Here is a 26,673-nt window from a genome sequence, read left to right as displayed (position 1 = left end):
CCCCCCCGGGGACCCTTCCTGCCCCGGACCCCCTTCCTGTGACCCCCTCGGGGACCCCTCCTGCCCCGGGCCCCCTTCCTGTGACCCCCCCCGGGCCCCTCCTGCCCCGGGCCCCCTTCCTGTGACCCCCCCCCGGGCCCCTCCTGCCCCGGGCCCCCTTCCTGTGCCCCCCCTGCCCAGTGCCCACATGGGACCCCCCTGGATGTGTCACCTGCTCCGGGTGACCCCCGCACCACGCCAAGGGTCACCTGCGTGTCCCCTGTCACCAGTGACCCAGGATGGGGCCCATTCCCGGGGTCTGCACCCCCTGAGGGACCCCCCGCGCCCCCCTCCCGTGTCCCCCCCCCATCCTCCTGGTGCTGCCACCCCCGCAGGACACCCCAGGATGGCACCCTGTGCCCAGTGTCCCCCCATGAGCAGCACTGGGCAGACTGGGAGGGGGCACTGGGCACGCTGGGGACCCCCACCCTTTGCCTTTGCTACGCTAAGAGGGGTTTTCCACTGGGGGAAACTGAGGCACGGCCCCAATTAGGACCGATCTCCCCCCCCCACAAACCCCCCCTGGACACCCCCAAACCGGGGGTGCCCCAACCCCCCCCTCCCGGCACGCTCAGGCACATATGGGGCTTAAACCCTGCAGCGGCTGCCCCTGCCCTAATTATTCCCTTACTAATTGTCCCTGACGCCCCTAATGAAAATCGCGGCTCCCAGGTGTTAAGTGGCATTAGGGCGTCTCGCTAAGAAAGACGACTCGGCCACTAAATCCCGGGATAAACCCCCAAATCCCCGCGCGTGCCCCCGAACAAGGCAGATTATGACACAAATTAATCCCCTCACATTGGCCGTGCCCTTTGGGGGGGCCGGGGGGGGCCGGGCTGGGTCCTGCGGGCACGGGGACCCCGGGATTTGGGGGATTTTTGGGATGTGGGGTCACCCGCGCCCACGCCCTGCCCCGGCCTGCGGTGCCCACCCCGGGCTGGGGGGGTCTGGGGGGGTGGGGGGACACCCCAAATCTGCCCCCGAAGGCTCCTTAAGGCGCGGCCATCTGGCCCCAAACGCGATTAGGGTCCCCCGACCCCCCCCGGGCCTCAGCCCCCCCCGAGCGGCTTAATGGGGCCGGGGGCACTGGGCGGACTGGGGGGGCACTGGGGGGAGGGGGCGCTGGGGGGGGGACCCCCTGCTGAGTTCCCCAAAATAGGGGAACCCCCCCAAAAAAACCCCTACAGTCCTGGACACCCCCGAAATAGGGGAAATCCCCCCCCCCCAAATACCCCCCTGCAAACTCCCAGAATAGGGGGAACCCTCCCAAAAATCCCCTTTGCAGCCCTGGACACCCCCAAAATCGGGGGAAAACCCCCAAAACTTCCCCCTCCCGCCCCCAAACCCCAGGGAAGCCCCGGGCCCTGCCCTGCTTCCCCCAGCCGGGGCTCCCCTGTCCCCAAAAAACCCCTCAAAATCATTAAAACCCCACCAAAACCACCCCAAAACACTGGGGGGACCCCCAAAAAAGAGCTGCTGCCCTCCATAAACTCCTCCCCCAAGAAATCCAGCGGGCTCCGGGTGTATTTTTAATATATAGTTTATTTCTCTCTTTTTTTTTTTTTTTAATATTTTAAAGCCCCCCCCAAAGTGCAATTTTTTATTATTTTAAATTTTTTTTTGTTTGTTTTTTGTCCTTTTTTGTCATCGTTTTTATTTCTTTTTTTTTTTTTTTTCCTCATCTCCCCCCCGCTTTATAAAGAACTATCAAAGTTACAATCTATGGAATGTCTTTTCTGTGCTTTATTTATTTATTTCTTTATTTATTTTTTTAAATATATTTCTTTCTTTATCCATTTTTTTCTCTCTCTCTCTCTCCTCCTTTCCTCGCTCCTTTTCCTCCCCCCCCACCCCCAACCCCGCGAAAATCCTCACCAAAAAAAAAAAAAAAAAGAAATTGGAAAAAACACATAAAAACCGCTGCAACCTTTGCGAGTGCTTGAAGATAAAGAATCTCTTTAATAGATTTATAGAAAGACGCAGGAAAAAAACAAAAAAAAAAAAACAAAAAAAAAACGAAAAAAAAAAAGGGAAAAAAAACCGAAAATAAAATTAATATTTATAATAAAGTGGCCCCACCTCGAGCGTCCTTTGGGGTCCCCGGGCCGAGCTCGGTGTCCCCCCCGTCCCTGGGGACATTTCAGCTCTTGCTGTGTGTATATATATATATATATAGAGATAGCATTCGATATAAAACACAATTTAACGCAGCATTTCGCCCCCTCCCCGCCCCACCCCCCCAAAATTTCCGTCCCGTTTTGCTCTTTTTTTGTTTGTTTGTTTCTCTTGATTGAAATTGAAATTTGAAAATTTTTTTTAAAATTTTTTTTTAGATTTTTTTTTTTCTGCTCGTTGTGAATCAAAACCCAAACGATGGAAAAATGTAGAGAGAGAAATTCAGGGGGCTTTGTCTTGGTTTATTATTAAATGACGAAATGGTTCCGTTTGGGGGGGAAATGGGGCTGGGGGGGCTCTAAAGGGGGGGATGAAGGAGAATTTTGGGGTGGGGAGGGGGAATCAGCCCTTTCCCTATGGAAAAATGAGGCCTCTCCCGCTTAGTTTGGGGGGCGGGACCCCCCCGGACCCAATTTTGGGGGGAAAAACCCCAAATTTGTCCCTGCTCAGCCCAGCAGGGGGTGAAGCCCCTCTCGCGGCACTCCCAGACCCCAAATGAGTCGGGAACGGCCCCAAATCCCTCCCCCACCTGTCCTGAGCTGGGACCCCAAAGCTGAGCCCCCCTAAACCCGGATCCATCCCCCTAAACCTGGGCTGAGCCCCCCTAACCCAGGCTCAGACCCCCAAACTTGGGCTCAGCTGCCCCAAAATTGGGCTGAGCCCCCCAAACCCGGGCTCTGCACCCCAAACCCAGATTATTCCCCCCTAAACCCAGGCTGAGCCCCCCCAAACCTGGGTCAAGGCGCCCAAATCTGGGCCGAGCCCCCAAAACCAGGCTCAAAGCCCCTAAACTGAGCTCAGCCACCCCAAAATTGAGCTCAACCCCCTAAATCCAGGCTGAGCCCACTCAGACTTGGGCTGAGCCCCTCCAAACCTGGATTAACCCCCCCAAGCCCGGGCTGAGCCCCCTCGGGACACGGGGGGGAGGTGGTTTGGGGAGTTTGGGGGGACACACAAATTCTTTTCCTCTTTTAAATCAAAAAATCCTTTTTCCCCCCCCCATTTCCCCTTGCCCCTGCTTGGCTTCGATCCAAAGGGTAATATTTAATAATTTATTATTATTAATATTAATATTTAATCACTTCTATTATTATTATTCCTCTCTCTCCCTCTCTCTTCCCACCGGAACTCAGCACTTTCTTTGGCAACAATTTTATCCCAACCTGGATTCAAAAAAAACGACCAAAAAAAAAAATCAAATTAAATGGAAATGAATCAGAATAAAAATGACAAAAATCTCGATGCTGAGCTACGGGGGGGATTTTGGGCTCGGGGGTTAAGGCAGGTGACGGGACAGGGACAGTCCTGGTGGGTTTTGGGGAGGGGTGGAGCTTTTTTTTTATTTTTTGCTTTCTCTTGATTTATTTTTAGTGCAAACTTCACCTTGTGCTAAAGTGGTGCCAGTGGGGGGACAAGGAGGGACAGGGAGGGACACGGGGACATCGCTGGGGGAATCCTGAGTCTGCTCCTCTCTTCCTCTTTTGTGCTCTTTTTCCTTTGCATTTTTTCCTTTTTTTCCCCTCTTCCTTTCCTTTTTTTTTCTCCCCTTGTCCTCCCCAATTTATTTCCCCGTTTTTTCCTTCTTTTCTCATTTTCCCCCTTTTTTTTCTTTCCCCCCTTTCTCTCCCTTATTTTCCCTCTTTTATTTCTCCCCTCCAATTTCCTTCCCCCCCTTTTTTCCTTCCTTTTTTTTTTTTTATCATTCCCCTCTTTTTTCTTTTTTTTCCCCCCCTCTTTTTTTCCCCCTTTCCCATCTTTTCCTTCCCCCCCCTTGTTCCCCCTTTTCCCCACACCTGAACATCCCACCGGCTTCACACCCCCCCTCCCCCCACCCCCGGTGCTGCTTCCCCAGAGCTCCCAAAATTCCTTCAGGATTGGGAAGGGGGAAGGAAAAGCAGCAGCGAGGGTGGGAAAAACCGGGCCAGGGAGTCGGGAGGAGCGGCCCGAACGCCAGCACCGAACCGCGAGCTCCGTTTCACCCCCACGCGGAATTCCCTCCCCATTCCCAGCCCTCGGCCGGTGCTGCCGGAGGGGCGGCCCCGCCCGGAGCCCCCAATTCCAGCCGGGAGCCGGCCCCTCCCCGCCGGGATTCGCTGCCCGGATCCCAAATTCCCCGCTCAAGGGAGGGATGCAGATCCACAGGGAGCATCCCGGACCTGGCATCCCGAGTTCCCTGCCCGAAGGGGGAACGGGAGGGACACGAATCCCTGGGATCACCGCGGGTCCGGCTCCCTCCCGCCCCTTCCCGCCGGGATTCGCTGTCGCATCCCGAGTTCCCTGCCCGGGAGCTGCAGGGATCCAAATCCATGGGGAGCATCGTGGCCCCCCCAGTTCCAGGCTGGATCTGGGTCCCTCCAGCGCCTTCCCGGGGGGATTCCCTGCCCAGATCCCGGATCTCCCTGCCCGGGGGCAGCCAGAGGGATGCAAATCCATGGGGAGCATCGCAGACCCCCCATTCCAGCGGGATCTGGGTCCCTCCAGCCCCTTCCCGGGGGGATTCCCTGCCCCGATCCCACTCTCCCCACGCAGATCCCAATTTCCCCGCCCAGGGCAGAGCTGGAGGGACGCAAATCCCTATCCCAACCCCGATCCAGATCCCATTCCCTGCCCAGGAACTCCTTGGCAAACATCCCAGCCCCCCCCCATTCCAACCTGGATCCCTCCAGCTCCTTCCTGGGGGGATTCCCTGCCCAGATCCCAATTCCCTGCCCCAGGTGGGAGCAGGAGGGATCCAAACCCGCGGGGATCCCGACACCTCTGCGCTGGCACTGGCTAAAAAACATCGAAAAATAAAATTATTTCTACCAAAAAAAAAAAAAAAATCCTCCTCAAGGCTGCGGGGAGCAGCGACCGAGCCACAACCCCCAGGATTCCTGCCTAAAATTCAAGCTTCCATGGATTTTTTTTTTTTTTTTCTTTCTATTTAAAATTCCCGAGGGTCAGGGCACGTCACAGAACCTAATTAGCATCCTTCCTCCCATCCTCCAATCTCACTTGGATTCTGCCTATATTTGTATTTTTTTTTTCTAGGTTTTTTTTTGTTAAATATATATATATATATACACATTTTTTATTCTTACAAAAATAAATTTAGGCTTTTTTTTTTAATAATATTTTTTTTTCTCCGTAGAAGTCGTTTTTTTTTTTTTAAGTTTTTTTTTGACTTGTAAACATCTTGAATTTTGCTTTTTCTTTAAATTAAGATAAAGTGAGCTCAAAGTACCCGTTCCATCGCAAAGTGCTAAGACTTCTTTGTTTTCTTTTTTTTTATTATTTTTTTAGCTTTTTTTGGAATTTTTTATTGCTTTTTTTGTTTTTCTGCATTAAATAAACATCCATCTCTTCCCCCAGCCCCACCACTCACCCCACCCCCAGCACACACTCCCCCTCTCTCACTCCCTCTCCAAAATACATTCGGCCAAAACCTGCTCTTTGCTTTTTCTTTTTGAAAGTAAAAACACCAAAAAAAAAAAAAAGGAAAAACCAAAAGAAAAAAAAAACAACAAAAAATTAAAATAAAAGGAAGAGAATCTAAAAAGTGCTTTGAAAATAAAAGGGCTTAAAATCTCTCTGGTTTTTTACTTTTTTTTTTTTTTTTTTTTTTTTTTTTAGCATTTAAAAATGTGCATTTAGAAAACAGGTGACCAACTCAAAGGTGCCTTTTCCCCCCGAGGGTCGGGACCCGCCTCTCCAGCCATAGAGCATCTCTAGATATATATATTTATATAGATTCATTTTTGGGAATGGGGCTGGGGGGCCGGGCTGCTCCCCCCTTCCCAAAGGCCTCCTGCTCCTTTAGGGGAGACTCCAAAGAACCCTTTTTCCAAAGGAATCCGGAGGCGTTTTTGGGGCCGCGCTGGGCGGAGCTGGGGGGGGAGAGGGGAATTGGGACCCCCCAGCCCCAAATTCTGCCGGCAGCGGGGGCTGGGCTGACTCAGGCACTTCCTGGGCACTGCGGGGTGGGGATGGATGGGGGGACACGGGGAGGGCCGGGGATGGACACAGGGATGGACACGGGGATGGACACAGGGATGGCCACGGGGATGGCCATGGGGATGGCCAGGGATGGCCAGGGATGGCCACGGGGATGGACACAGGGATGGCCACGGGGATGGCCACGGGGATGGCCATGGGGATGGCCAGGGATGCCCAGGGATGGCCACGGGGATGGACACAGGGATGGCCACGGGGATGGACACCCCGGCACTGGATCCACAGCACAGCGGAGCCATCCCCGCTGTCCCTGCTCCAGGTGCTGCTCCCCGTGCCTGTCCCCATCCCTGGCTGTCCCCATCCCTGGCTGTCCCCATCCCTGGCTGTCCCCATCCCTGCCCTGTCCCCATCCCTGGCTGTCCCCATCCCTGCCCTGTCCCCATCCCTGCCCTGTCCCCACCATCTCCGCTGTCCCCAGCCCCGCGTGCCCGACACAAACCCTGCCGAACCTGCTGCCCTCTCTCTCACATGATTTTTTTTTTTTTTTTTTTTCAGGCAATTTCCAGACATTTCCAGCAATTTTCCGGCCGCTCCCCACCCGGAGCCCTCGCTGCCCGACTGAGCCTCGCACGGGGCCGGGGGGACGGACCCCAAATCCTGACCCCGATCTCCTGGGAAGGAGCCCTCGGCCCCCAAATCCCAAACCCCGCCCTGCCACAGCCCTTCCAACTCCTACCACTCTTTTTTTTTTCTATTTTTTCCTTTTTTTTTTCTTAAATAGATCTCTCTCTGAAATAAGTTTTTTTTTCTTTTCTTTTTTTTAAACACGTGTTTGGACACAAAATAAAGCTTTGGATTTACATGGAAGCTCTTTTCCATGTGACAGAGCCACTTTCCATCCCCACCTCGTGCTTCCCTAGCGTCCTTGCCTTTCCAAGAAAAGGTCCTTGGCTATGAGGGATCCTCGGGGGAGCCCCGCTTACGATGGGAAGATTGGAAAACGTTAATATAATATCTCTCTTTTTTTTTTTTTTTTTGTTGTTTTTGTCGCTTTTTTTTCTTAAAAAAAGGGAGAGAAACATCTTTTTAAAGAGAAAAATCGGAGGAAAAGTACTAACTAGATTTTGTGACTTTGTTTCTCAGGTGGTTGTTTCGTTGGTTGGGGTTGGTTTTTTGTTTTGTTTCGTTGGGGTTGGTTTGTTTTTTGTTTTTTTTTTTTTTTTTGGTTTAGGAGAGTCCTTGCGTGTTACCCTCATCCGACCCTCCTGCTACATTCAATCCCGGCGCTTCGTTATTGGAATTCTCCTCAAAGTGCTGCTGCTCCTGCTCGGTGCCCTGCGCGGTGTCCTCGGATTCCTGGCTCTCGGCTCCGGCCGGGAAGCTCCCGTCCTCGGCGCTGCCCGTCGGGGTGGGGGGCATCGCCCCGGCCTCCCTCACCCGGGGCTTGCGGCCCCTCCGGGACGGGATCCCGTTGCATCCATCTTTTTTAAGGTGCCTGTGCAGGTGGTCGGAGCGGACGAAAGTCTTGCAGCAGCTGTCGCACTGGTACGGCCGCAGCCCCGTGTGCACCCGCATGTGGTTCTTCAAGTCGTAGTTGTGGGCGAAGGCGGCCCCGCACTGCTGGCACAGGTAGGGCTTCTCCCCCGTGTGCTTCCGCATGTGCACCTTCAGCTTGTCCTGCCTGCGGAGAGCACACACAGGGCACCGTCAGCCCCGGGCAGGGCGGGGAACGGGGGCGGGAGGGAGCTCTGGGGTGGTGGAGGAGAGGGGAGAAGGGATGGGGGGAACGGGGGAAAGCTGCGGATGGAAGAGGGTGGGGTGTCGCTGGAACAGGGCTGGGCAGCAGCGGGTGTGGGGCTGGACATTGGAACCAGCTGGTGTAGGGTGGAGCATCCACCCGGTGTGGGGCTGAACGTCACCTCATATGGGGCTAAGAGGGCACCTCATATAGGGCCAAGCATCACCTGGCACGAGGTCAAACATCACCCCATACAGGGCTGAGCATCACTATGGGGTCACCGCTGTCCAGCACAGGGCTGAGCATCAGGAAAGGGCTGAACACCAGTACGGGGCTGAGCATCGCCCAGTACGGGGTCAAGCATCAATCCAGGGCTGAGCGACAGCACAGGGTAAAGCATCACCCAATAAAGCACGGTGTGTGACATAGAGGGTCACACCTTGCCCCATATGGGGTCTGAGCAGGGTTACGGGGTCACACCTTGCCCCATATGGGGTCTGAGCAGGGTTATGGGGTCACACCTTGCCCCATATGGGGTTTGAGCAGGGTTATGGGGTCACACCTTGCCCAGTACAGGGCTGATCGCAGCTATGGGGTCACGCATGGCTCACTTGGGGCCGTGTGGCTCATTCGGGGCCGGCGCAGCCGCAGCTCCCCCAGCCGGGGCAGGGCCGGTGCACAGGCCGGGCCGGGGGCCAGCAGGGCCACGTGAGCCGCAGCCATCGCTGCTTCCTGCAGGAAAATCCCAGCCCAGAGCACGTGGCGAGGCCGTGGGAGCCCCTCCTGCCCTCCCAGCACCTGCTCGACCCTTCCCAAGCGGATCCACCCCGTCCCTCTCTGCTCTCCCGGATGGAACACACGGCTCCCCGCCCTGAACGTTCTCCCTTTGCCCACAGGATCCCAAAAATCCTAAAGCTCCAGGGAAGGATCAAAGACCAAGATCGCCTCCAGCTCCGAGGGACACAAAAACGGCCTTTTGAAATTAAAATTTATCATTTTCTAACCCCCCCACTCTCTCTTTTCTTATCAGAGCTGCCGCTGCTCCTCCCCCCGCGCCCGCAGAGGAACCAGGAAGCACCAGGGAGCAAAAATCCCTGAGAAGGGCCGGGCCCGTCCCCACCCGGCCGGGAACACCCGGCTGGAACAGCCCCGGCTCCTCCTGGCACACCCCAAACCCCCTCCCAGAGCCAGCATCCCGTGTCCAGCCTTCCCATAGCCCCGTGGAACGGGGAAGGGGTTTGTTTTCCAGCCGTGGGATGCGGAGGGGGAAGGAGAGCAAAGGAATAATAAAATCGAGGGGAATTCGAGCTCAGGGCACGACAGGGAACAGCGGTGCCAAGGACAGCTCCCTGTCCCTATCCAGGCTTCTCCAGGTCCAAACCCCGGCTGTGGGAAGCAGCAGCAGGATGTATTTTGGCTGGAATCTGGTGTTTTAGGAAAGCAGCTTTTTTACAGGTGCCAGGCCCTCCTGGGAGCCAACAGGGAGCAGGTCCTCATCCAAAACCCATGGAAGGGGAACAGGATGGAAAAGGGCTGAGGTGGCATTGCCCCACCAATTCCCCCTCCCCAAAAAATCCCTGGGCCTCCCCTCATCTCGCAGTGCCACCAGCTGCCAGGGACCCTGTGGCATTTCCACATCCTGCAGGCCCCTGGATCCTGCACAGGGGGGTGGGATCGCTGTGGGATCGCTGTGGGACCGGTTGGGATGGGCCCCCCGGGCCCCCGGAGCAGGGAGGTGCCGCGTGGCAGGGCCGGGGGAGCGGGGAGGGAGGGCTGGCACCCTGCCCCTGCCATTATCTGCATTCCTCAGCTCTCCAACGTGGGCTGGGTGCGGCCAGGACCAGGGGAAGGGGCAGGACGCGGCCTCTGCCCACGGCTCGGCCCCTCCGGCTGCACCGCAGCTGCCCCAGGGATCCCTCATGGATCCCACACGGAGCAGCCCCATGGGATGGAGCAGCCCCATGGGATGGAGCAGCCCCATGGGACGGAGCCCCCAAAGCACGAGTGGCCTGGGAGGGCCGGCCTTGGCAGTGGGAACTGGCACAATGGGAATATCAGGGCAGGCAGGGAGCAGGCCGGGAAAGGGAAGGGAGCAGGGAAAGGGAAGGGAGCAGGGAAAGGGAAGGGAGCAGGCCCCAGGCCCGGGCAGCCCATGCCACCCCTCAGCAGGGCCAGGGCCGCTCCAGGGTGGGACCCCCGCCCCGGTACAGCCCCGGCGGCCACAGAGCCCGGGGAGAGGAGGCGGCGCCCGACCGCGGACTGGAGTGAACCGGGAGCGATCCAAACAATGTCCCCTTTCTTTGGTGCTCCCTGGCCCAGGCAAGGAGCAGAGGAGCCCTGATTAGGGACGGGGCCGTGGCGAACGCCCGCGGGAGCTGCACCGGGGCCGCAGCGCTCGGTTTGCCAGGACACGAGCGGGGTCCAACCTCCTTCCGACCCAACCACCACCAGCTCAGCCACCCCATGGAGCCGTTCCCGAACGATTCCCCCGCTCCTGCCTCGGCCGCGATGGACGGGCCAAGAGCTGCAGCTCTGTTTCCCCAGCACGTCACTCCAGCTCTGGCCGGGTTTCCAGCAGAGCTCAGCAGTTCAGGACAGCGGGATGGTGGCACTGGCCATCGAGCCAGGCCCCTTGAGACAGCTCAAGTGTCACACCCCCAAATCGCTCGTCTCCCTGGAAAACTTTGGCCTCCAGACCCAACTCTGTTAGGATGGAAATGAGCAGAGCAGGGGAGATAAAATCACCCAGGCCCAGCCCTGCGCCGGCTCCTGGGGAGAGCCGGGTTTGTGCAGCCCCCGCGCCCGGCCCGTACCTGGTGAATCGGACGTTGCAGATGTTGCACTCGTAGGGCTTCTCCCCGGTGTGGGTGCGGATGTGGCGCGGCAGCTTCCCGGCGCCCTGGATCACCTTCTCGCAGATGGGGCACTTCTGGAATGCTTTCGCCCTGATCTTCTTCTCCACCTTCTGGGACCAGGACGGGTACACGTCGCCCTCGCTGGAACTGCCGAAATATTTCAAGTAATAATCCATGACCCCGTCCTCGTCCTTGCGGTCGTCGTCGCCGAGCTGCTGCCGCCCCACGGAGTTGATCATCTGCTGGAGCAGGGCGCTGGCGGCCAGGTCATCCACCTCCCTGGCATCGTCCTCCGTCTCTGTGCCGGTGGGGATGAAGCTGGGCGAGTCCCCGGCTTCCTGCGGGTCCAGAGGGCCCCTGGGGGTGCCCCCCTCCTCTTCTCCCGGGGTGGCCAAGCCACGGCTGCTGTAATGTCCGTTCTGGGAAGGGGAGAACATCCCGCCGCTGACCGGCTCCTCGTCCTCGCGGTCCAGCCACATGGCCGGGTTGCTGTCAGGGTCACAGTCACTTGCCTTTGGTCTTTCGGTTGGGGTGGCTTGCGAGTAGAAGTCCAGGCCATTGCAGTTTGACTCCTCCTCCTCCTCTTGGCCTCGGAAGTTCAGTCTCTGAAGGTCTCTCAACTCTGGGTTGGTCCACGGAAAGCTGCCTTGGTGGCCGTTCACGGGGTTGCTCTGGAAGAACTCCAGGTACTCTTTTGCTCTGAGATGGTTCCTCTGATCAATTTGATCTACTGTATCCATCTGGTCATTTTTGGCCAGAATCTTCCTCTCCAGGAGATCCGTGCAGACATCCCTGACGGCCGGGATCTCCAGCAGCGTGGCGGCGTTGAGGATGTCGTTGACGTTGGAAGTGCTGACGGTGAGGGTCGCGGTGTAGGCGAACTCCAGCAGCGCCGACAGGGCGTCCGCACTCACAAAGTCTATCTCATACACGTTCTGCTGGTCCACCACTAACCCTGAGGTGAAGAGCTTCTTGAAGTACTGGCTGCACGCTGCCAGGACGGAGCGGTGGGTGGGGAACTCCTGGCCTTCCACCAGGATGACCACGTCGCACAGCAGCCCGTTGTTCCTCTGCTCATTCAGGCTGCTGAGGATGTCGCTGCTGTGATCTGGGAACGGGATCCCTATGGGGCCGTCCACGCCACCCGCCATCTTCCACGCTAAAGGCTGCGGGAAAGGAGGGAACGGCCGTGAGTCACAGCTTGGGGACATGGGGAGAATTCCCAAATTCCGGAGGGACGCACCCGGCAGCACCACGCGTGTCCCCCGCGCCTCTCCCTGTCCCCTGGACCTCTCCCCTTGTCCTGCCCGGCATCCTGCCTGTCCTGTACTTACCTGGGAAGGAGGAGGAGGAGCAGAACCCAGATGCTCTCAAGTGAGAACAGCTGAATTAGCACGGATCTGGGCCAGAGCAGCACGCCTTGGCAGGGAGCTGGGATCGCCAGCCAGGCAGCACCCAGAGCGAGCACAGCCGTGCCCAGTGTGGGCCTGAGCCTCCCCAGTGCATCCCAGTCCACCTCTGGGAGCACTTCCCATTCCCAGTCCTACTGGGAAGGTCCCCTGCTCACTGAGAGCAGCCAGCACAATGATGTCATCACTGGGAACACCATTCCCATCACTCATCCCGGAGTGCCAGAACACCTGGAGAGATGCAGGCAGGGAATACCCTTTGGGAAGGGCAGGGAGAGGGGAGCCCCAGCCACCCCAACCTGCTGCTGCAGGTATTTGACAGACAAGAGCTGATCCCTTGAATCTGAGGCAGCTCCTGCTCTTTCCCGGGAGCAGGAGAGAGGAAAGGACATCGGGGTCAGCAAGTGCCAGCACCAGAGCCGGATCTTGGACAGGTTCCAGCACAAGCAGCGGCTCTTCCCAATGCCAAGGGTTTGTTTGGGACAAGATAAATAAATAAAGTCACTCCTGACAGATCCACTTGACTCCAAAGGCTGGAAAAACCCAGAGAGAATCAAGCAGCCCTGGTGGGAAGGGATCCCCTTTGCTGGGAAAGGGACACTGGAGCCGAACTGCCAGTCTGAACAGCCCCCAATTATCCCACAATCCCAGTCCTCTGATCCCAAAACTTAGGAATAATGTTTCCCTCCTCTCCATCTCAAGCAACAAATCCATGTGCTCCTTGAAGCAGTGATGCCTTTGCTGGAAAATCAGTGTAGTTCCCCCGTCCCAAACACTGGGATCAGCAGGAGCCAAGAAATCCACACACAGATCGGTTCCCAAACCACCCTGGCACAAGGCTGGAGTATCTGAGTTCCTGATCTCCAGGTGGGGAAACTGAGGCACGGTGGGACGTGGCCTGTCCCACGCCATGGGGGGATGGATGAGTCAGGATGCATCCAGAACAGAAGCAATTACCCAGGAAGCAACTGCCAGCCCCGGGTCCCAGCACGGAGCAGGAGCCCAGGTTGCACAACTCCGGCTTCCCCCACCCACCCCCGGCCTCCTCAGTAGTTTTCCATATTTACTCATTTTTGAAAAGTTTGGTCAATCCCAGAAAACGAGTTTAATTTTGGCACCTTCCTGTTTTATACAGAGAAAAGGCAGGAGAAGGCAGGTCTGAGGCTGTGGAACACCGATCTGGAGCAAATCCCTGGATATGCAACAGCAGGAGGACACCAACGTTCAGCTCCCAAGAGGAATGGGATGGGGCTGAGGAGGAGGGAGGATGCAGGGGAGCTGCATGGGCAGGGCAGGCCCCAGTCCTGCCACCAAGAGTGAACACCAAAGCCAGGAAGCTTCCTGAGACAGCCGGGACTGACTCCAGATTTGACCTTTCAGCCCTAATTTCAGAGATTTTCACATCAGGGTCCTGGCAGGGAGGAAAGGGCAAAGGCCTGTTTGGTGGCACCTTGGGCAAGGTCAGCCCATCCCAGCATCCCCAGGGGATCCCAGGGACCCTCCTGCCTCCCGAGCTGGGATTCCAGGGAGGCTCCTGCTGCCTCAGCACCGCTGGTCCCATCCCCACCAGGGCAGCAACAGAGCTCCCCAAAAGCCCCTGATCGGAGCCACCACACAGAGGAAAGTGGATCCCATATCCCTGCCCACCCCAAAAACGGCCTTGGAGCTTCTCCCTCCCCTTCCCCTCTACAAGAGATGCTTTACAAAGCTTTTTTTCCCAAAAACCAGGGAATTTGAGCTGCATGCAGCATTTGGAAGCTTCAGCCTGGGATCCTGAGGGAGCCGTGTCTGTCCCCCCACACACCCCGGCTCTGGGGGCCTGGGGGAGCAGCCAGACCATCCAGGCAAGGTCACCCCCCCATCCCGGGGGCTGGGATAATCATCCCGACAGTGTGGGAATGGCTGCAGGGTCATGAGACTGCCGAGGGCCGGCCTGGAGCCTTGTCCAACTCGGCCACCCCGCACACAACACGGCCTTTGTGTCCCACAGCCGCGGTGGCCGAGGACAGCAGGGGGCAAAGGGGCCACCCCGAGCCCCCCAGGAATCAAGTCAGGGCCTGGATGCTCCACCCACATCCAGAGATTGAGTCGTTAAAATTCACCCCCCATTCCCTTCCCAAGGGGCTGAACAGCCTCGGAATTACCAATGGGAAATGGAGTGTTCCACCTCATGGATTTGGGGCTTTGGGAACTTCCTGAGTGGGAGACTCAAAAGAAGTTCCAAACACCCCAAACCCACTGCTTGCTCAAGGTAACAGGGCTCAACGCCATGATGGAATGGGCAAGATCCACTTGGGAATGCCCTGCAGCCAGGCAACAAGTGGCAAAACCTCAATTCCTCACCTCTCTCCTCCCAGACCCCTGAAACCCCTGAGCTTGTGCTTCCCTCAGCAGGATGTCACCCAATCCCTCTCCTCTAGGAGCTCTGGAATTTGACATTTACATTCAAATGAGACGACCACATCAAGATGGGATCACAACCAAAAGTGCTGACAAAACACCTCTTTAATTACCAGTTTTCCACGGAACCTCAGTGCGGTTTTTATTTTTTTCTTTTCCCTTTGCTTCTTTGCCTTAAAATTTGGAGGAAGCTGAGCAGTTTGGGAGGGCTCAGGAATACACAGGTGGAAGAGCTCAGTCACACCTGGGCAACCAGGAACAGCCAATGTTTTCTGTGTGCTCTAATCCAGAAAAGATCCCAAAACGCTTTCCAAAGGCAGAGGCGCCGCCCACTCCAGGTACAGGTGAGAACTTGAGCAGCACCTGGCACCTGCTCGGGGCAGGGAGGGAGAATGGGCATCGCCCTCTCACCATGGAGCACCAGGCAAAAGGGCTTTAGGGAATTCTGCCATCCACAAAGCCACATTTCCTGGGGACAGCCGAGCCCTGGGAGACGGCCCGTGGATATTGAGTCTGGAGGATGGAGAGGGAGTTTGGACATGAGCATGGAGTGACGGGATAAGAGGGAATGGATTCAAACTGATGGGGCAGGGATAGATGGGATATTGGGAAGGAATCCTTCCCTGTAAGGATGGGGAGGCCCTGGAATGGAATTCCCAGGGCAGCTGTGGCTGCCTCTGGATCCCTGGAAGTGTCCAAGGCCAGGTTGGAGCAGCCTGGGACAGTGGAAGGTGCCCCTCTCCATGGCAGGAATATTTAAGGTCCCTCTGACATAAACCATTCCAGGATTCTGGGATACTCAGCCTCTTGCTCAAGATGCCCAAGGATCCCAAGTTGCTCTGGGATTTCTTGGATGTGACCAAGGCAGGGTGGCCTCAGCAGCAGCACCAAGGAAGAATTATTAAAGTAATGGTGCTTTAGACAAAAACACACCCAGAGTGGTTGCTGCCCAAGGCCCAAACACTACCCCAGCATTCCCTCACCACCAACTGGAGGAACGGGAATTTTTTCCCTATGAACAGCTCACACCCCACAAGTCCTCACCTCTTTATATTTAGGGAGAGACCATCCCAGTGCCCCCGTCCTTCTCCCAGCTGCACGGACACATCTGCCAGCCTGGATGCCCTGGGACGAGGCAGCTCCGTGGCCACGGGGAGCAGGAGGCAGCGCCTGTGCCGACACCGAGCCCAGGACAAGCCCCAGCAGGTCTCCCTCCCTCTGCCCAGGATCCACCCGAAACTCTGCCGAGGCCTCGGGACACGCACGGAGCACCGGGGAGGGGGGAACACGGAGGCAGCAGGAAGTGAAGGAGGTGTTTTGCCTGCTTGGGAGAAGTCACAATTCCAAGCACTCCACAGAGCCATGGAAATTCAACTGCTCCCGACGAGGAACGTGCTGTCAGTGCTGTAGGGCCAAACTATCCCAGTTATTTGGGCCTGGAGAACAGCTGGATGTTCCTGAGAGGAAGACCCTGCACATCAACAGAAGGAACTGCACTGTGGGAAAAATCAAGATAAGAAAACCCCTCAGCATGCTTTTTATTTCAAATAAAACTACATTTTCAATGGTGCAGTGGGAAGAAATCCTTGGTCTTGAGAAGGCAACGGAGCCATCAATGGCAAAGAGTGAATTCCAGCTTTCTTCTGTCCTGACTGGACACCCCATCTGGGGTAACATGACCAAGATCATGCAGCTCTTGAAGTGAAGAGATCAGAGCAGAACCAGCACCCTGCAAATATCTGTGGGCTGCTTTGGACAATCTGGCTCTGTTTTCCAAGCATGGGCATCCATCCCCTCCAGCCCCTGCACGTCCCTGCCCAGCTCCCAACAGGGAAAAGCGACCGCAGCTCTGGATTTGGGACATGAGGGCTCAGCCAAGGAATGAGACTGAGCCACGTGAGGAGGGTTCAGTTGGTTCCCAAAGAGGCTTCAGATCACACCCCTGAGCAAACCCTGCTCCAGTGGTTCCTCTGAGTGGTTGGTTTGTTCTGGTCCTTCCAAAGATCAGAGCATCCTGTTTCTTGTAGGTCCTTTGGTTGCTGGAATGCTGCTGCAAGGTCTCTGGAGAGACTTTCCAGTGCCTAAAGGGGCTCCAGGAGAGATGGAGAGACTTTGGACAAGGTCATGGAATGACAAGGGGGAATGGATTCAAACTGAGAGTGGGTTTAGATGGGATATGGGGAAGGAATTCTTCCCTGTGAGGGTGGGGATGGACTGGAATGGAATGGCAGAGGTGGGACAGGATGAGCTTTAAGGTCCCTTCCACCCAAACCATTCTGTGATGAGTCAAAGTCTCAAATTCAAGGTGAAGTGGAAGAACATCCGAGATGTTCCGACAGCTCCTGGGCTCGGGCAGCCTCCCCCCGTTTCAGCCCAACCCCACGGACTCACGGCGCGACCACGTAACCAAAACAGCCGGGCTGTCCTGGCCAGGCCGGACCTGCCGGGGAGGTTTGCCTCTCCCTGCTCTAGAAAGATGTGCCTGGGCAGCACAGGAAGCTCCAGCACGGCCAATTCCCCTCCTACGGCCCCTTCACACCAAGCAGCTGCTCCAAGGGAAGGGAAATCTGCCCCAAACCCCGCAGAGGCTGCAGTACGGATCAACACATCCCTGAAAACCCAGAATGGAGTGGGTTGGGAGGGACCTTAAAGCTCATCCCGATCCATCCCATGGGCAGGAACACCTTCCCTGATCCCAGGCTGCTCCAACCTGGCCTTGGACACTTCCAGGGATCCACAGGCAGCCACAGCTGCTCTGGGAAATCCATTCCAGGGCCTCCCCACCCTTACAGGGAGGAATTCCTTCCCTATATCCCATCTATCCCTGCTGACATTTTGAAGCCATTCCCCCTTCCCCTGGTACTCCAGGCCCTTGTGAAGAGAAGGGCTAAAGCTCTCCAAGAGCCATTTACACAAAGGAAGAAGCACCTAAAGCACTGCAGGAACAACCAGGACACATCAGGATTTGACAGCACGGAGGCTCAGACGGGGAAGGAGAATCCCACATCCTGCAGCTGCTGCCAAGGGAACTGTGGCAGGAGGAGCAATTGCTCCCGTGAAGTCTGGATGGAGCACTGGATCTGAACATCCCCTCGATGAGCATCCCAGAGCTTTAATGCAATAAAGACCCTTGATTTTCCTTCGTGTGGAAAGGAGCAACAGCCCGGAGGGAGGAGCAGTGCCAGGAGCTGGCTGTGGCCTGGTGCTCTGCTCTCCTGTCCCTGGCCAAAGGGGTCGATCCCAGTGCCAGCGGAGCCAGGACAGCCCTTCCCAGCTGCCAGGCAGCCATTTCCTCACCGGGAACGGCCGCATCCCGGGCTCATCCGTGGGAGCCTGCACAGGGCCCAGGGATTTGGCAAGGAATCTCTGAGGTCTGGGAGAGCTGCAGGGAAAAACTGGGGTGAAGAAGCCCCAAGCCCAGGTTACAGCAGCTGATCCGTGGAAATGGGCTGTGAGGGAATCGGGAGCCTCCCCTCCCCAGCAGCTCCTGGATGGACAGGTTTTGGGGGAATTCAATCTCCCCGAGGCCGAGAGACCCGGTGAAATGTTCCACCTCACCCCACTTACGATCTTCCCAGGATTCTAAACTGCCCCCTTTCCAGTCCTTCACCAAGACACCTCAGTGGTGACAGTGACAACCTGTGCCAAACAGAACCAGAGCAACTGGAACGGGGCTCCCGAATCCTGCTGGGAGCAGAGGAACCATGGAGTGACCACAGTGGAGCAGGGACCACCCAGGTCGGGAATTGTCGGGAATGCTGCTATGGAGCACCAGGAAGAAAGGGGCTTGCTCCTCTTGGTTTTCCAAAACTGCCTGAATTCCAGCAGTTTTCACTGGCCCAGACAAGGCCGGACAAGCCAGCTGTGGAATTCTTCCAGTGGAAGGACAAGTGTCACCATGGAACAGGCTCGCTCCGACTCATCCCAAAGGCCTGGGAAAGACTCTGCATCTCCCAGGAAACCTGGTGGTGTTCCCAGAGACACGGCTCCCTCTGCAAGGACTCACTTCCACAATCCAGGCAGACGAGGGATGACCCAAAGTCACATTCCACAGCTCCCTGGGATGTAACTGGGATGGGATTTCCTTCCAGGGCGTGGCACAGCTCCTGGGAAACTCCAGTTTCCAGCTGCTGGCAAAGGCAGGATGTGGACCCCGATGGACCAAGCACCAGCGCTGTTCCAGAGGATCCCAAATCCAGGCACGGAGCCTCCCTGAGCTGCCACCCTCAGCCCCGTCCCACGACAGCACCAAACTCCTCTCATGTTGCAAGGTGAGCCTGAACTGGTTCCTCCACCCAGCCCTCCTTGCCAATTTTCTCCTTTGTCATCAGAGGCCGGGTTTAATCCGGCAGGAATGTGCTTTGCTCTGAGCCTGGGGAGTCTCCCACCCCAGCTCTGTGTGTGAGGGGTTATTTGGGGTGAGAAGCCCCTCCATCCCCGCCACTGTCGCTCTGCCTCGACACAAAGGCCCATGGCACAAACTCTGTGTGCTGGATCCCCAACAGGTCACAGGAACTTCCCTGCACCGAGACAAAACAAACCTCAAGCTGCCCGAGAGGCTGAGAGCTGCTCAGAGATCCTCAGGGATCCTCAACCCTGCTCCAAACCCACCTCTGCTCCAGCAACTCCCAGCCTTCCCTCAATCCTCAGCCTAAGCTGAGCCCATCTGAGCTCGGCCCGGGGCCCGGGAAGGCCGGACACCCTGGCACTCATGGAAACTCCTTGTTTTGCTGCTCAAACAAACTCTTTTCACCAAGTCCAAGTGTGCCCACACTGCTGTGAGTCCTGGCCCTCCAACAGGTTCTCTCCCACGTGGCTCCTGTGGGAAAGCTCCCTGGTTTTGGGAGATTCTGGACAACACCAGGCCATGGCTGAGCCAGCCCCAGTTCTCTGAAACACTTAAAGAAGTCTCAGGAGTTACACAGAAAAAGGGGAAAAACTGCACAAACCACAAGACCATGTGTGCTCCAGTCCTGGCTGCAGGAAAAGCTCTCTCCCAGGAGGGTTCTTTCCCAACCTGAGAGCCCTGGAGCCTGCAGGCCCCAGGATCCAGGCAGGAATAAGCTGCTGCTATTCCAAAAAGGCAACGTGGGGCCCCTTTGCCAAGGGAGCAATTGAGGACTCGTCACAAAGCGTTAACCCCCAGCACAGCCCAGCTGCTCCAGGCTGGAGGAAAATCAGAGCAGGTCATGTTTGGACACCCTGTCCCCTTCAGAGGCCAAAGGCTGCCCCCAATCCAGCCAAAATCACCCCAAAGTCACTCCAGTGTTTCCTTGACAAAAACCAAACCCATCTGCCCCTTCACTCCACATTCCCCCTCTCCTGTCACAGCCCTTGTCATCTGCTGAGAGAACCACAGAAACTGCTCAAATCCCAAATTCCCCCATTCTCACAGGTCCCTGATAGCATTCACCCCTTCACCCCATGCTCCCCTCCCTGTCACATCTCTCCTGACCCTTGAACAGAGAACCCGAAGAACTGCTCAAACCCCAAATCCCCCCATTCCCACAGCCCCTGTTCCCTGCAGGAGCCCCCAAACCGCCCATCCCCCTCCCCATCACAGGATTCCCTCTGCAGCCCCCGTGTCCCCCCCGCCACCCCTGACATTCCCTGCCCTCGGCGCTCCGTGCCCGAGGCTCTGGCGTTAATCTAATTGCCTCAAATGACACCTCGCAGACCGGTTGTTCTTTTCCACACAGGGAAAGAGGAGGAGAAAAAAAGGAAAATAAGTAAAAGAATAAGACTGGAGTTTGGTGAGAGAGCAGGGCAGGGCAGTCCCTTATGTAATTCCCAGTTTGTGGATTAACAGACAGCTCGTCCCGCCATTCCCGACTCCGGCTGATGACGAGCAGAAGCGAATCCCCGGAGCAAGCGGGGCTTCATCCCTGGCAATGCTCTCCTGCCACGGAGCTCCTTCCTTCCTGCCCTGCTGGGAGCACAGGGATGCAGGGAGGGAACGCTGATCCGTGTGCTCTGCCTGTCGGGGCAGGAGGCTCCGAGGAACTGCACAGCAGCAACCTGTAGCTACAAGCCCACCTCCGGCGCCTTCCCAGCTCCAGCAAACAACAGGGAAAAAAGCCAATTACTCACTGGTTCCCAGTGCGCTGGTGGGAAATCAGGAGGTGCACGAACCAGGAAGGAAATGGGTGCAGGAGTGGAGTGAAGGGTGGGGAGGAGGGAGTTAAAACCCAGCGCTGGGACACCTGGGAGCATCCTCTGCTGTGGAGAAACACCAGGCAGCAGGGAGAGGGGTCGGGAGAGGGTTCCCGGCTTCAGGCGGGCACAGGGGTGGGAAACATGAGGAGAACGATCCCGAGGGTGCCCCAGGAGGACAGGGATCCGCGGGGATCGGGGAGCAGCATTCCAGCCAGCCAGGCCGGCGCTGGCAGGTCACGCTCCTGACGCTGCGGCCGCACATTTTTCCAGGGATGGGCGAAGCCAGGGTGTTGGGAAGCCGCTGATTGCCAGGGGATCTGCGGCTCATCCCACCGACGTGCCCTTGGCTCCCACCTGCAGCCCCGGGGCAGCTCGCGCCAGTTTCCAGTTTCTCGCACCTTGTCACATTAAGCTGAGCCCTATAGTTCCCTTCCACCTGCAGCCCGGGGCTGCTGCGGGACATTCCCCAGTCCCTCAGCCGGCCGGGGCTCCGGGGGAAGGAGCCCCACCGCGATTCAAGGCGCTTTGGCCCCGGGAAGTCGCGCCCCGGCTCTGCCACCGGAGCCGGCGCTGCCACCGGGCGGGTGGGAAACTGAAACTGCGCGGAGGGAAGGCGATACGGGCAGGGGGCTGGGCGAGGAACAATCGTCCCTGGATACTCGCAGAGGATCCCAGCGCCTGCCTGACCTCGTTTACTCCCGCTGACGTCCTCCCAGAGCTCCTCTGGGACGCTCCAGGCACAGGTATCGGGACGGACACAGCTTGGATCAAAGGGCCATGGGATTGGGGATAAACGCTTCCCTTATCCCAGACACTGCCTGTCTTTCTCCCCTTCCCTGAGTTCTGCTCGTCAAAAGGCTTTTAATTACAGACTGGGACCGGTCTGCTCAAATTTGAGGTTAAGGCTGGTTGAGAGTGTAGTTCAAGCAACTGTTTATTGCCTGGACTAGGAGAGATAACGAGTAGGGATCTAATTGTTCACCACACAAGCTCATCTTCCAAAAAGCTCAGCATCCCGAGACAGGGGGAAAACCCTCAAGTGTCAGTTTTAATCAAGATTAAACCACACTTCTCAAGCATTTAGACTGTCTCAAACACAGACCTGGAATTTCACAGGCCACCCCCCAGGTTTTAGGTGGGACTTGATCCTGCGGTGAAACCCCGGCACTTGATCCCAAAATAAGGTCTTGAAGGAGACAGGAGCACCCAAACCACCACAGAGCCTCGATGGCAGCATAAATTTCACCCCTCATTTGCGTCCCGTGCCCACATCCAAATTCCCACGCTGGGAGAACAACTGGAATTTTTAATTCTGCTTCCAAAAGTCACCAAACATGAAGGGAACCCCAGCGCCCTCACCGTGCCAAATTAATTCCAGCCAGCTCCTCCACGGAGCAGAGCTCCTCATGAAGCCACAGCTAAAGATCATCACCAGACCCACGGCCACGAGATGAAATACGAGTGAAAAACAATTAATAATTTAAAAAAAAAGGCAGAGGAAGAGTTGCAGAGCAGCAGAGTGAAGAACTACTTTCATTCACCACCACATTTATTAAGAGCTCCTGCCTTGCAAAACCCTCCCTGGAGTTACTGAAGCAATTAAGGCTTGGTGGAAAAATCCCACCATCTCACCCATGTTTGGGTTGCGCCTCTTCACTCCCTCTTTCACCAGAACAAGCCTAAACAGGGGCCAGAATGAATATTAAACAAGAAAGGCTCCTCTCTAATAAACTCCTCAGTTTCTCTCGGTCTCTTTTTTTTTTTAAAAAGTAGTTGAAATCCATCAACTCCAGCAAAACCATCAGAATTAAAGCCAGCCCGGCTCTTCCTGCTCAGCCTCTAGAAGAGCCCACACGCTGCAACTTCCAACCAGGACCGGCAGAATCCTTGAGAAATCACACAATTCCTTGAAAAATACCACCAACAACCTCCCCAAACACTTTTGGAAAGCGCCAGGATGACCTTTTAGCTCCGTTGCTACGCTGAGCACAACTTCAACCCTCATTAGGTTGTAAATTCTTCCAGGCAGAACCTTTCTCTACCCATGTCCATAAAATAGTTATTATATAAGTTATGGTTTCGATAGCCAGGACAATTAACAGCCCCAGGAGCATGGCTGCTCTTGAACTGGGACCGGCAGCAAACTCTTACCAAGAGTCCTTGAGCCCAGAGAAACTTTGGCTGCCCAAACTCCTCCTGCCCCGCAGCCGAGGGTCCGCAGGAGCTGGGAACACGGAGAGCCAGGCAGGGGACAGGCAGTCACGTCAGCTGGGGTTGTACAACAGGAACTGTTGCTTTCAACATAGGAACGCTGGGATTCACACGTTCTGGTGCTGCTGCCGGAGTCCCAGGGCTTTCCATGGAATCATGGAATATCCTCAGCCAGAAGGGACCCCCAGGGATCATCCAGCCCAGCCCCTGACCCTGCACAGACACCCCAACAACCCCACCCTGGGCATCCCTGGCAGCGCTGTCCAAACGCTCCTGCAGCTCTGGCAGCCTCGGGGCCGGGACCATTCCCTGGGGAGCCTGGGCAGTGCCCAGCACCCTGTGGAGAAAGAACCTTTTCCTGATATCCAACCTCAACCTCTCCTAATACAGCTTCATAAACCAACTTTTTCCCGCACTCCTGGAACAACACAGCCAAGGAACCCTTCCCCTGGCAGTGCCCAGCTCCCAGCCCACGGTCTCAGCGATGTGTCCGTGACTTTGTCCCGTCTCCAGCCTCACAAAGCACCGCTCCAAGGGGAAGAGGGCAGGGACCTTTGGCTCTGTCACGGGGGACTCAGCACGGCAGTTTTGGGCACCTGACCCGAGCCACCACGTCCAACCCCGAGCCCTGCGGGGAGGGGGATGACGATGAGAAGGCAGTGCCGGGTCCCCGGGCAGGCAGAGAAGGTTTGGGCAGGACGAAGGGATGCTGCCCCTCACGCCAAGCTCTCGCCGGCCTCGCTGCTGCGCAGTCCCGCGGGGGGGAGAGGCTTATCCCGCCGGGCTCCTCCGGGCAGCAGCGCCCCAGCCCCGCGGGGGGATTATCACCGCGGCCCCCCCTGCCCGCAGCCGGCCGGGGGGAGATAAGGGACGGCCGAGGGGGGTAAAAACAACCCCGGGCGCGCAGGGCCGGAGCGGGGCGGGCAGGGCCGGGCCGGCGCCCCCCGGCCGGCAACGACCTTGGGGTGCGCGGGGACGGCCCGGCCCGACGCCCCCGCACGGGGCGGCCCCGGGGGACCCCACCCATGACCGGCCTCCCCCCCCCGCCGGCCCGGGCCGCCCCCCCCGCGGGGCCCACAGGGAGCCTTGGCCGGGCGCCACGACCCCACCCCTTCCCCCGGGCGGGCGGGCGCCGCAATGGAGGCCGGGGGGAGGCGGGGGCGGGGGGCGCCGGCGGGAGGAGGAGGGGGGGGGGGGGCGGCGAGGTGTCGGTGGCGGCCCCGCCGGGGGTACCGGGGTGGGCGGGGGTCGCGGCGGTGCCGGGACCGGGCGGGGGTCGCGGGCCCGGGCGGGGGGGAGCCGCGCAGGCCCCGCCGCGCCCGTCCCCGGCCACCCCGCGCGGCGCCCGCCATTGGGCCGGGCGGCGGCGGGCGGGGCGGGCGCGCGGGGCGGAGGGCGCGCCCCGATTGGCCCCGCCCGCTGCCCATCAACACGCCTCCCGCTCGCCGCGCGCACGGGGCGCCGGGAACCGCAGTCCGCGCGTCCACCGGCACCTGCGGTGCGGCGCCGCCAAGGGACTACAGCTCCCAGCAACCCCCGCGCCGCGCTCCCCCCACTCCTCCCCGCTCCGAACCCTTCCCCCCCCCCCCCCCCCTCCGCGACCCCCCCAGCACGGCCCGGCCAAGTACAACGTATACGGAGGGGGGGGTGGAGGGGGAGGGCAGCCCCCACCCCCCCCCGCAACGGACCCAACTGACCCCTCCCCACCCCCCTACTCCCCCCCACTACCCCAGGGGAGGGGGGGGAGGGTCAGGCCTGAACCCCCCCCCCTTCGTGCGCGACCCCCCCCCCCCCCCGCCTCCGCGCCCACCCCTCAGTTCCGTACCGGGCGGGGGCCGAGCGGTCCGGGCGAGCGGAGCGGGCCGCGCCGTGCCGAGGCGGGCGGGCCGGGCCGTGCGGGCGGGCGGAGCAGGCTCTGGCCGCCCCGCGGGAGCTGCTCGCCGAGGCCCGTATGCGGCTCCTTCCTGCTCCGGCCGGGGCCGCCCCGCTCTTAAAGGGGCCGCGCGCCGCCCCCCCGCCCGCCGCCCCCCCCCGCGGGGCGCAGCCGCCTCCGGCCGGGGGGGGGCGCAGCGCGGCGCGGCCGCGGGGGGGGGGGAGAGGGGGGTTCGGGGGTGCGCGTCCGGAGGAGCCCCGCGAAGGGACCCCGCGGACCCCCCCCCCCGCCCGCGCGCGGAGTGGGACGGTCCGCGCTCCCCCCCCCCCCTCCCCGCGTGACAGCGCGAGCCGGACCCACGCGTGTCACAGGGTGTCACCCCCCCCCGGGAGTGTCACACACACACAGACCCCAGACCCAGCCGTGTCACCCCCCCCCCCCCCGGGAGTGTAACACACACACAGACCCCAGACCCAGCCGTGTCACCCCCCCCCCCCCCCGGCAGTGTCACACACACACAGACCCCAGACCCAGCCGTGTCACCCCCCAGGAGTGTCACACACACACAGACCCCCACACCCAGCCGTGTCACCCCCCAGGAGTGTCACACACACACAGACCCCAGACCCAGCCGTGTCACCCCCCCCCCCCGGCAGTGTCACACACACGCAGACCCCAGACCCAGCCGTGTCACCCCCCCCCCGGCAGTGTCACACACACGCAGACCCCAGACCCAGCCGTGTCACTCCCCCCCGGCAGTGTCACACACACACAGACCCCAGACCCAGCCGTGTCACCCCCCCCCCCCGGCAGTGTCACACACACACAGACCCCAGACCCAGCCGTGTCACCCCCCCCGGGAGTGTCACACACACACAGACCCCAGACCCAGCCGTGTCACCCCCCCCCCCCCGGCAGTGTCACACACACACAGACCCCAGACCCAGCCGTGTCACCCCCCCCCCAGGAGTGTCACACACACACAGACCCCAGACCCAACCGTGTCACCCCCCGGCAGTGTCACACACACACAGACCCCAGACCCAGCCGTGTCATCCCCCCCCCCGGGAGTGTCACACACACACAGACCCCAGACCCAGCCGTGTCACCCCCCAGGAGTGTCACACACACGCAGACCCCAGACCCAGCCGTGTCACCCTCCCCCCCCCCCCGGCAGTGTCACACACACACAGACCCCAGACCCAGCCGTGTCACATCATGGGGCACCTCCTGCCACATGTCACACTACCCCAGATCCACTCGCGTCCCCACGAGGCAACCCACAGCTCCCTTCTGGGTCACCCCACCCGCGGGTCACCCCACGGGTCACCCTAGTGTCCCCCAAACCCAGCCGTGTCATCCCACGGGGCACATTCCCCAGCCCCAAACCCGCTCGTGTCCCCACGGAGCACCTCTTTGAGCCCCTCTGGGTCACCCCACGCACGTGTCACCCCATGGGGCACCTCTGTGCTCCCCCAAGCCCACCCGTGTCACCCCACGGGGCATCTCCCTCGGGCCCTCTGGGTCATCCTTCATGCGCCTCACACCCTGCACCCCCAAACCCACCCGTGTCACCCTTCTGGTCACCTCTCCGGGCTCCTCTGGGTCACCATACCCACGTGTCTCCCCCTTCACGCCCTCCCCGTGCCCCCAGCCCCACGTGTGTCCCCACAGGGCACCTCCCTGTCCCCACAAACCCACTCGGGCCGCCCCACGGGCACCTCCCCGAGCCCCTCCGGGCCACCCCACCTGAGTGTCACCCCCCCCCCTCCCCCCCGGGGCACCTCCCCACACCCCCAGCCCCACTCGTGTCACCCCTAGCACGTGTCACCCCACAAGGTGCCTCCCTGCCCGCCCCAGGCCACCTCCCCAACCCAACACGTG

At 58.8% G+C, this 26,673-nt stretch overlaps 1 protein-coding gene across 1 annotated transcript; it reads right to left on the bottom strand.

The window, feature by feature from the left end:
- Positions 1–6,607: 6,607 nt before the first annotated feature.
- ZBTB7A (zinc finger and BTB domain containing 7A) lies at positions 6,608–24,854 on the bottom strand. The gene is made up of 3 exons (XM_068997206.1): positions 24,742–24,854; positions 10,699–11,906; positions 6,608–7,828 (listed from the first exon to the last, which is right to left on the bottom strand). The coding sequence occupies exons 2-3, from the start codon at positions 11,889–11,891 to the stop codon at positions 7,375–7,377; spliced, it is 1,647 nt and encodes a 548-aa protein (XP_068853307.1). The 5' UTR covers positions 11,892–11,906; positions 24,742–24,854; the 3' UTR covers positions 6,608–7,374.
- Between the last annotated feature and the right edge of the window lie 1,819 nt (positions 24,855–26,673).

The sequence above is a fragment of the Aphelocoma coerulescens genome, chromosome 28, assembly GCF_041296385.1.
Source record: "Aphelocoma coerulescens isolate FSJ_1873_10779 chromosome 28, UR_Acoe_1.0, whole genome shotgun sequence".
NCBI lineage: Eukaryota > Metazoa > Chordata > Aves > Passeriformes > Corvidae > Aphelocoma > Aphelocoma coerulescens.
This window is presented reverse-complemented; position numbering and strand designations above follow the sequence as displayed.